Below are 10,913 nucleotides of genomic sequence, written 5' to 3'. Positions count from 1 at the left end.
TTAGAAGTTGTGAAAACGGACTCGTCTTCACCCAGAGTCCAACCCAAGTCCCGATGTCGTAACCACATAAATCGGCCCACCTCGAGGTTTCCGGAGAAAGCATCGTTTACTTAAGCCGGCGCCCACACAGCCGAAACCCCGTAATCCTTATTGATGATCCGGGTTCGGTGGTTCCGGGCGGATTCCCACCAACACTTCATTAATTGTAGTCGACGGCTCACTTTTCCGGGGCTGGCGTGACCGACACCGCGTTCGGATAAACCAAAGTCTCCACCGTGACGTCGCCGGGTGCCCAGGTGCTAGGTGACAAATTATGCCGCGACGTCAGGCCACTTTTGGCACAACATAAACCAAACACCTAGGCCCCTCTCTCTCTCTCTTGCGATTTCCGTTCTGGTCTCCGAAGGCGTCCTCCAATATTACCTGCCACGGAAGTCGCGGTTCGAAGATTTATTTGGCCATGATGGACGATTTTCGCTGGCGGTGGCTGGCTGCTGGTCCGATCGATGGCCCGAGCCGATCCGTTACCGCCAACGGAAATCTGATAACGTATCGTCCTCGACACATACACATACTCGGGTGGGGTACCATTAAACCGTCGATCCTAATGCTCGTGTTCTGCGCTTTTCTCTCTCTCTCCCAAAGGCCAGATGAATGGTTGTTTACTGTATCGGATCGGAATCACTGCAGGCGCACTGGCCGGGCGAAGGTGGTCCGAGCGAACTGAAAGGCGGTGAAACGGCGAAGGTTCCGGCCGCACGAGAGAAGAAGAAAACGAGTAGCCGGTAGCTTCACGGAACCGAATCACGGAACGGTCGAATCGCATCAACGTCACCGAGAACCGTAACGGCGTCGGGTGGAGCTGCCCTCAGGAGTCAGGAGGTGAAAAAAGCCCCCCCCACCCCGACGCTAATCCGAAATCGATCGCCCGCACACCAGTGCACGTTCCGCGGAACGCACCTAGAGGCCTACGCCGTGGCGGCCATCTTGGCGGCGGCCCAGGATATATAGTGAAACTCGAAACTGCGGCCGCCATGCATTCGTCGACGGTGCTGGTGCTGATCTTCGCCCACACGGTCCTAGTGTTGGTGGGGACACGGGGCGCGAGCGGCTCGTCCGGTTCGTCCGGCCGGGCCTCGGCCAGCCACCGGATGGATGTGTACATCGCGGGCTTCTTCCCGTACGGCGAGCGCGTCGAGAACGGCGAGACGGGCCGGGGCGTGATGCCGAGCGTGAAGCTGGCGCTAGACCACGTGAATGAGCACTCGACGATCCTGCGCAACTACCGGCTGCACATGTGGTGGAACGACACCGAGTGTAACGCGGCCGTCGGCATGAAGTCGTTCTTCGACATGATGCACTCGGGCCCCCACAAGCTGATGCTGTTCGGGGCCGCCTGCACCCACGTGACCGACCCGATCGCGAAGGCCAGCAAGCACTGGCACCTGACGCAGCTGTCGTACGCCGACACGCACCCGATGTTCACGAAGGACGCGTTCCCGAACTTTTTCCGCGTGGTGCCGTCGGAGAATGCGTTCAATGCACCGCGGCTGGCGCTGCTGAAGGAGTTCAACTGGACGCGGATCGGCACGATCTACCAGAACGAGCCGCGCTACTCGCTCCCGCACAACCACATGGTCGCGGACCTGGACGCGCTCGGGCTGGACGTGGTCGAGACGCAGAGCTTCGTGTACGACGTGGAGGAGTCGCTGCGCAAGCTGCGCGAGAAGGACGTCCGCATCATCTACGGCAACTTCGACGCGTTCTGGGCCCGGCGCGTCTTCTGCGAGGCGTTCAAGCTGGACATGTACGGCCGCTCCTACCAGTGGCTCGTGATGGGCGGCACGTACGGCCACGGCTGGTGGGCCGAGAACGACACCGACTGCGCGGTGGAGCAGGTCGCGGCCGCCCTCGAGTCGACGATCCTGGTCGACCTGCTGCCCCTGTCGACCAGCGGCGACATCACGATATCCGGCATCGTACGTATCGCGCTACCTGTTGAGCCGCGGGCCCCGAGCTTCGCTCCGTTCCCTGAACTTCCCTGCGCCTCGATTTCTGTACTTCCAGACGGCCGACGAATACCTGACCGAGTACAACAGCCGGCGGGGCAGCGAGTACTCGCGGTTCCACGGCTACACGTACGACGGGATCTGGGCGGTGGCGAGCGCCATCCAGTACGTGTCGCAGCGCAAGGAGCACTCGCTGGCCCGCTTCGAGTACCGGGTGAAGCAGTGGGAGGACATATTTTTAGAGGCGCTCAAGAACACCAGCTTCGAGGGCGTCACGGTAGGTAGCGCACACTGGACCGTGTGTCCTGTGTCGCGTGGCTGGCGTGTCGCTGGCGATAACAATCTCCCTCCATCAACGCTAATGTTTGTCTACGTTCCCTGCTCCATGTTCCGTGCGCGTTGGCACATCCAACTTTATCGTCCATCTGGCGGACGCTAATGTGGCGTATCGCTTTCCACTCGATTGACACACACCAGGGGCCGGTGCGGTTCTACAACAACGAGCGGAAGGCGAGCTTCCTGCTGGAGCAGTTCCAGAACGGGCAGGAGGTGAAGATCGGGGAGTACAACTCGCTGAACGGCCGGTTGGACCTGAGCCTGGGCCACCCGCTCAAGTGGGTCGGCCGCAGCCCGCCGAAGGATCGCACGCTGCGTATCATCGAGCACAGCCAGGTGAACATTACGATCTTCGTCGTGCTGGCCAGCACGTCCTCGCTCGGCATCGTCATGGCCACCGTGTTCCTGGCCGTCAACATCAAGTTCCGCAACCAGCGGTAAGTGCGCCCCGCAATTTGGACCGTGACTTAATGGAGTTTGAATAATTAGTTTCGAACCCAGGACCCAGGTCTCACGAGGCACGGGACCTGTCTATAAATACGATGCGGCGTAACGACGACGAAGATACGCCAACTTGTTCCTGGTTTTTCCACTACACTCTTCTGGAATTATCAGTACCCCGTTCCCAATGCTGCAACTTCCGACTCAGGACATCGGTTTTCCTTTTTTTATGTGATGGTTTGTGTCCATTTGAGGGCTGAAAAGAGACGAAGAGTAAAAGTAACAGGTCAACGCTACCGTTGTTGCATACTTTAAGGCGTTCAAGCGGTCGCTAGAGTTTAGTTGGGAAAATGGTCCAGAGTCAGAGTAGAGCAGGCTCAACAGGTAATCAGAGAAGGCGTCGAAAAAGCATGCTCATAAAGGAAGCAGCCCTTGAGTGGTGGTTTATGGTTTATTAAAAAGTTTTAATGAGTTGGATGATTTAATTATACGCTCTTGGTGGAAACAAGCAGCCCGTCCGCAAACGAGTGTCTAACGTGGTGCAAACACCTCGTCCACAGGTACATCAAAATGTCGAGCCCGCATCTGAACAATCTCATCATCATCGGGTGCATCCTGACGTACCTGAGTGTGATATTCCTCGGGCTGGACAGTGGGCTGAGCAGTGTGGCCGCGTTCCCGTACATCTGCACGGCGCGCGCCTGGCTGCTGATGGCCGGCTTCAGCCTGGCGTTCGGTGCCATGTTCTCCAAAACCTGGCGGGTACACTCCATCTTCACGGACCTCAAGCTCAACAAGAAGGTGATCAAAGACTATCAGCTCTTCATCGTGGTCGGCGTCCTGCTGGCGATTGATCTGGCCATCATGACGACCTGGCAGATCGCCGATCCGTTCTACCGTGAAACGAAGTACATCGAACCCTCGGTGAGTATCGGACGCGGGGCGGGGTTATCCCAACGAATAGCCTTGAGCGCCTTCTGCGTCATCGCCACACGCAGGAACACCCAACCCTGGAGGACGTGATCATCGTGCAGGAGAACGAGTACTGCCAGTCGAACCAGATGAACATCTTCATCGGCGTCATCTACGCGTACAAGGGGCTGCTGCTCATCTTCGGTGCCTTTCTGGCGTGGGAAACGCGCCACGTGTCCATACCGGCGCTGAACGACTCGAAGCACGTCGGCCTCTCGGTGTACAACTGCGTCATCATGTGCGTGATGGGGGCCGCCATCGCGCTCGTCCTGTCCGATCGCAAGGACGCCGTGTTCATCCTGATCTCGCTCTTCATCATCTTCTGCACGACGGCCACCCTGTTCCTGGTGTTCGTCCCAAAGGTAGGATTGGGAGTCGACGAACCCCCATCGAGCACACTGTTTACCAGCTTCCCCACTTTCTCAACTTCCCTCCGCGGCAGCTGGTGGAGCTGAAACGTAACCCGAGTGGCGTGGTGGACAAGAAGGTGCGGGCCACGTTGCGGCCCGCCGGGTCGAAGAACCGCCGGGATTCGTCGGTTTGCGAGCTGGAGCAGCGGATGCGCGACGTCAAGCAGACAAACTGCCGCTTCCGGAAGGTCCTGATGGACAAGGAGGCCGAGCTGCAGGCCCTCATCAAGCGGCTCGGGCCCGAAGCGCGGGCCTGGATCGGCCTGGAGGCGTCCTCGTCCGAGCCGGACATCAACAAGGAGTCGGTGAAGGTGCAGGTCAAAAAGGACTACGCCAGCGGTACGTACCCGTCGGCGTAGCGCTACACTCCAAAGCACGACTTGAAAGGAGCTCCATAAATCAGGCTCCTACGCAGGGACAGCACCTTGACATCGCGGCCGGTTCTAGGAACCGGTCCTGAAACGACCACCCACCCCACGTAACGGTTATTACAGAAAGCCCACGTGTATTAATTGGCGCGTGTGGCGTTGGCAGTAATGGTTTGGGGTTTTTACAGTTTCCAAAACAACCCACTCACCGACCGACCAGGTGCGCCTACCGTGGGCCGTCCTCGAGCTCGGCATCTCCTTGACAGCCGGCGGAACGGGACCCCATATAATCGTTCCGGCAGTGACACGGTGTGTCCTAAACGGTAACGGCTTAATGTGGTCGAGGGTTCTCTGCGCCCGGCTTAATGACTCCTTATCACGCTGCCAACTGTCAGGCCGTCCGAGGACGAGCTTTCCGATGTTAAATCACATTCACATAGCGCCGTTGTTCCGCACGTGGTCCCGCTCCTCGAGTGCGCGGCCGTCTCGAGTCGTGCTCCTCTATCAGCAGACGTTCGACTTTTTTGCCGGCTTTTGATTAAAGTAATATTTAACTTCAACTCCCGCTGCTCCGGTAGCGATGTTGGCCCCCGGCTTCCGTTTTAATGCTGATTTGATTTCCGTGAACGCCATGTTGCCGGCACCTTTAATGGCTTGTAGTCGCGGGTAATGAGTGGTGTTATTCGTTACCGAAGCAAACAACCGGTGCAAGGAACCGGACAATGCAAGGAACGACCGGTTTGATAAGTATTCAACTTGGATTAGTTTTTACCATTTACTATTATTACTAAAACGTTAGAAGAAAACATAGATTTACTGTTTGGAGAGCATACGAACGTACCTGCCAATGAATTTGAACTTCGAATCAAACAATTTATCCTTTTTTCTCGTCGGCTTGTGGTATGCTCTTTAGTGTTCTCTTTTTATGCTATCGCCAATTTTGTTACCAAAGTCGGTGTAAATTGTATTGACTGCTTAACAAACAATAGGAGCACGACAGGAACAGAAAAAAACCTTTGCCGATTTCCATTTAAATTCGGATTAAAGAGGATATGTTCATGCATTTTGCGAACTGCATCTCTCCATCTATCTTCGATATTTTCGAATATTCATTCTTTAACAGTCATTTAAAACATACTCTTTGCAATAACGTTTTCATGTTTTTTCGCTTGTTCCATACCTTAATCGATCTGCGTAAAAGAATCCCAAAACATGTTCTATTAAGTCCATATTAGCTTAACTACTTTTTGTCCCACCTATCACCTCCGGTTTGCCTCGGTCGTGCTGTCTATTACAACTCCCGTCCTTCGTGCATCGGTCTAGTTTCGAGGTCGGCAGACTTTGTTGCCTTCCCATTTCCGGTACCATCAGCAAACTCCGTTACTAACGAGACCTGTTTGCCCGGTGGTTAGTACATTTTTTCTACGTCTCGCTCTCTCTCTCTCTCTCTCTCTCTCTCTCTCCCTGGTACTCTCTTTCTCTCCAGAAGGAACTGATTTCACCTCGATCGGCAGCGTGGGCTCCAGCAACGACACACTGGACTCGGCTGGTCCGGAAAGGTAATTTAAATGATAAAAGTGAACCGATCCGCTCCGTTGCTACTTCTTCCGTGCCGTTTTCCGCTTCCCCCACCCCACAGTCGAAAGCAGAAGAAAACGACGGTGGTTCTGCCCGGCGAGGAACCGCCGGCCAAAGCAGCGATAGCCCTGGTGGCCAGCGCGCACTCCGCGTCCCGCTCGAACCTGGCCACGGCCGTCAGCACGATGGCGGTGGGAGCCGGGGCGGGGCTGGCGTCCATCGCGGCCGCCACCAGCATACCCGCAGCAGCCGGCGTTGCCAGTGCGGTGCCGCCGGGCAGCCAACCGGCGGTCGCAGCACCGCCGGCCGCCAAGACCCAGGCCACGCAGTCGATCAACGTCAGCAGCACCAGCGTGCCGGTGGACCCGACCAAGCCGATGTTCAACGACGTCCGCCGGGAGTCCCTGACGCCCGGCTCCAAGTGGTCACCGGGCGCACGGCAGCTCCACCAGCAGCAGCAGCAAACGCAAACGGTGGTAAGAATATAAAATGCAATTACGCTTTCGGCGGCACCTCCGGGCGAACCGTAATTATTCCCGGAGCCTGGGGTCCCAGCAAATGCGGTGCGGTGCTTTCGTGTGCTCGCCCGTTACAATCAGCCTGCATCTTGAGACGTGGGTCGGCCGAAGCCCCGGGAACCGGATTCAAATTCAATCATCCGGATTAACTGCGAAACAGAAGGCGGTACAGCATTTAAAGCGCCTTCCCCATTTGGGAAACAAAAACCGTCGGGGTCGTTTGCTGGTGTTGACGGCACACAACTATCGAAGGGATCCTCGCCCGGCAGCTTGGTGTTTCGGAACGGACCTAATTCCCGTTGGATTGTACCATATCTACGGTTGTCCTCGTTTTGAAGCAATTTAAAATCATCAATTTAAATAGCATTAACAGAATGGTGATATTATCCGAAATTTTAACGACTTGTGGACAACATGATTCTGGACCCCGGGGAGCCGTAGCTCAGCTTATTTGACTCCGTGTTTAGTTTTTTTCAAATTAATAATCGCATGGAACTGGGAAATTTCCAACCAAGAGCTCTACGTATTTATGGGGAGTCCCCCAAAGCACCGGGTCCGCAACCATCATGTGGTGACTATTCGGAATGACTATTGCTGGTCTCACTTGCTTGGGGTACTCACTTTTCGAACAGTCCAATTTGCGGCGGTAACAGAATCGTTCCCGAATGAGCTTTTTCCTCGGTTTCGACAGTTCATAATGTCACGTACCCTTACGCTGAATGAACCCATATTCCAACCGAAGGTTGGTTTGAGGTTGAATGGCTTCCGGGTTTACGGTATACCTTTCGTCTAACGATGGTTTCATAAATAATCCAATGCTAATCTTTCCAAGTTATCCCGTACCAGAAATGGGAAATGGGAAAAAAACCCGGTTCAGGAATGGTTTGATTATGTCCGGAGAAATTAGATATCTATACGGTATGTAGGCAATGACCAACTTCATGTTTTATGAACTACTTTCCAACAGAAATTGTCTCCGTGTCAAACATATTCCTTGTTGGAGATGAATTCAATCGGTAGCCTGAAACCCGCATTTGAAGTTACTCTATGTATTATGCATGAATTTAATGTTGAAAAGAGACCTCGTTTCCGTAGAAAAAGTTTGCTGACGAAATGATTAATTGACCGTCCAGTTTATTCTTGTTTTGTCTATCTGGAGTTAGTTAGCTTTTGTAATGTATGTTCAAGAAGATAAAGTCATTTTTACGTTATAATTAAGTTAGTTCCCATGGGGCCAACCTAGCCTTATTTTATTTAACCCGTGAACCATCCAATTCCCACTCGTGGGTCCGAAAATCCCATTTTCTTGGGCGTTGCCAACACGGTCGCCACTGGCGGCACCCTCCCAAACTGGTACTGTTTTAAATAAATAACCATTAATCTAACGTCAAACGATTGACCAACAGTTATGTGCGATGTTTAAGCCTTCAGCATCGATTCATCCCCACCAAACCAGCCCTTTCGCTGCACGGCGAATACCCACCGCCACTGGTGCCCTCATTGGCACCTTGCCCAACTTGTAGCGCCGCAATTGGAGTTACTTGAACACTGTCCTGGCACGGGCCTGGCACTCTCTCTCTCTCGCTCGCTCGCTCTCGCTCTGTTGCTTCGGTGGCAACATATTAATTTTCAGATCAGAAGGCTCATCAAAAGCCATTCTAGGCAGACATCTAGGCCGGCACCGTGCCGCATTCGGAACAGCCGCTTCCGTAAAACGGTCGTTGCTGCAGACAATGAAAAGGACATAAAACACAAACATCAAGCGCTTAACTATAATCTCCTACCGGCGCTGGTAAATGATTGCCGCGAGCACCATCGAGCACTGACTTCTCGAGCACCCCCAAAACTTGGTCGTCCGCGATCCTGCGCTGCCGAGAGAAGAAAAGAGGTCTAAGGTCCTCCCCATTTTTTTCTCCACAGGATCACCACCGCTTGTACGAGGACGAGCGATCGAACGGCCCTACGACGACGACGGCGAAGTTCAGCACGCAGGCCAATTGCAGCTCGACGACCTCGATAACGCACTCGACCACGGAGCTCAACCAGTTGTGCCACCACTCGAAGGCGACCAGCAAAAGCAGAGGAGGTACGTGAGGTTGCGGCCAGCCCAGCCTCCACTCATTGGGGTTCATCAATCCTCTCTCTCTGTCTCTCTCTCTCTCTCAGATATGAGCAGCGATGGGTCGCGGCGCGTCAGCGTGCAGATGACGTCATCGCTAAAGGGGAACTTTGTGGTGTCGCAGAGCGACCTCTGGGACACGCACACGCTTTCGCACGCCAAGCAGCACCAGCGACAATCACCGCGGTCCCACCAGAGCGCGAACCGCTGCCCGGACCACGGCCACCTCGGCCAACAGCCGCCGCCGCCCCAGCAGCCGCCGCAGCCTCAGGCTCCACAGCAGCAGCAGCAGCAGCAGTACGAGTACGACAATAGTGCGACGACGTCACCGGGGCCGATCCAGCGGAGCGTGTCGGAGAAGAACCGGAGCAAGCACCGGCACAAGCAGCAACACAAGAGCACCGCCTGCCAGAGCGAGACGGACAGCGAGCGGGAGCAGCGCGACTACCCGCACTTCTCCGCGTCCTCCATGTGCTCGACGGCGGCCAGCTCGACGGCCACCGTGTCGGCGGTGGGCGCAGGCACGACGGGAGCGGCGGGGGCGGCGGCGGCGGCGGTCGGGTCCAACGCCGGGCCGTACGTCACCCCGACCAAATCGACGTCCCGTCGGCTGACCAAGTCGCAGCACTCGCACCACCACTCGAGCCCGAACGTGGCTCCTGGCGGCGCCGTCGTCGGGGGGACGATCGACCGGAAGCACCGATCGACCGGAAGTGACTCGCGCGGGGCGGCCGACGGCAGCGCGGCGCACCACGGCACGTCGGGCCGGCACCGCAAGAAGGAGGGCTCGGCCTCGAAACCGAACCTGTACGGTGCGTGCTCCGAGTCGGAGCTGCTCGACGGCGAGACGGCCATCTTGCCGATCTTTAGGAAGCTCCTGAACGAGAAGGAGTCCAGGTACCGGGCGAGGAACGTGGTAGGCGCCAGTTGCCCTAATATATCGATTAAATGTGATATTGTTGAGTATTTGTAAACCTTGCGGCCTCCCCCGGGGGCAGAGCGCACCCTGCAGCAGAGCCCTTACCGCGTCCCCACCACGACCCCCGACCCTTTCGCCCCACATTTTCCCACCTCTCGCGAATGCCGAATGCTCACCGCCCCCCTTTTTTGGGGTTTCCGTGAGGGGTCGTGAGGGCCACGTCGAAAGTTTTCGACTTCGAAGTTGACGCTTGTGTGCGCTTTCTGTGCGCGTTACGCGTTACGCGTTACCGTAACGCCTACCCAACCCAACAGTGTGTAGAGCCATTCCCCGTTTAGGATAGATTGTTTTTTGATAATCGTGACTGTTAGCTAATTAAACGTTTCAAACCTAGTGATGCAAGCCGTTTAAATACACAACCCTAGAATAGAACAACAAAATAACGGAACGATCTGGCACCGACCGAGCTCAACAACGAGGCAGGATACGGATGTTGCCGTGCCGTGGAGTTTGGAGTCACAGGAGTGGTTTTGATACTGGCCCCCCGAGGGACACACTTTTGTTACAGGTGTTTCGTTGCTCCAACGAAACCGTGTGGCCTCCCAGGGTATGGGTTTGGCGCTCATTTGCACCTTTTCCGGGCGCTGCCGACTCGGGCACCTCGTTATTGGGTTTTTAATGGTCTCCATATCGAATCGATGTTTAAGCTTAAACCTGTAGCTAAGAAGTCGTGTAAGCGAAAACTGTACCATATACTTTGCGCACAATGGACGGCAAACGGGATAATATCTAGAGCAGCTGGGTTCTGGGCGGCCCGGTGTCGGCTGACTGGCTGACTGGGCTGACTGTAGGATTAAAAAGGGGCAGAAAACAGCTGCTAAATGTGTAAAGAATATTTATAGCGCGTGTGTTGGGAAGGAATGAAAGACAAAAATTGGGTGAGTGAGAGCAGAGTGACGTAGTGAGTGCCGGGTCGGAAGCGACAAACGAAGAAAAACAAACAACTCAGTCAATGAAACCGCAAATTAATGATAATATCAATCAATCCAGTCTGTGTTCGTGCAGGGTTCATTAGGAAACGCAAAAAAGGGCGCGGTTGGCAAAACAAAGTCAAACTTGCCTACATGTGTGGGTGGGTGTGGGCGAGTAACAAACAAGTTTGTACTTTAAAACAGAGCGAGGTTCAAGGTATTAGATATACAAGGAGCAGGGTGTAGTGCGTAAGACTTGACACTACTGCTAC

The 10,913-nt window shown here is 55.0% G+C and overlaps 1 protein-coding gene across 1 annotated transcript; it reads left to right on the top strand.

Moving 5' to 3' along the window:
- The first annotated feature begins 1,034 nt into the window (after nucleotides 1–1,034).
- LOC131207224 (gamma-aminobutyric acid type B receptor subunit 2) lies at nucleotides 1,035–9,724 on the top strand. Its single transcript, XM_058199834.1, has 10 exons — nucleotides 1,035–1,979; nucleotides 2,068–2,286; nucleotides 2,487–2,782; nucleotides 3,347–3,710; nucleotides 3,785–4,120; nucleotides 4,201–4,507; nucleotides 6,023–6,095; nucleotides 6,176–6,590; nucleotides 8,553–8,718; nucleotides 8,799–9,724. Exons 1-10 carry the CDS (start codon nucleotides 1,035–1,037, stop codon nucleotides 9,722–9,724), a joined length of 4,047 nt encoding a protein of 1,348 aa, XP_058055817.1.
- The last annotated feature ends 1,189 nt before the right edge of the window (nucleotides 9,725–10,913 follow it).

This window comes from Anopheles bellator, chromosome 2 (assembly GCF_943735745.2).
Source record: "Anopheles bellator chromosome 2, idAnoBellAS_SP24_06.2, whole genome shotgun sequence".
Taxonomy (NCBI): Eukaryota; Metazoa; Arthropoda; class Insecta; order Diptera; family Culicidae; genus Anopheles; species Anopheles bellator.
This window is presented reverse-complemented; position numbering and strand designations above follow the sequence as displayed.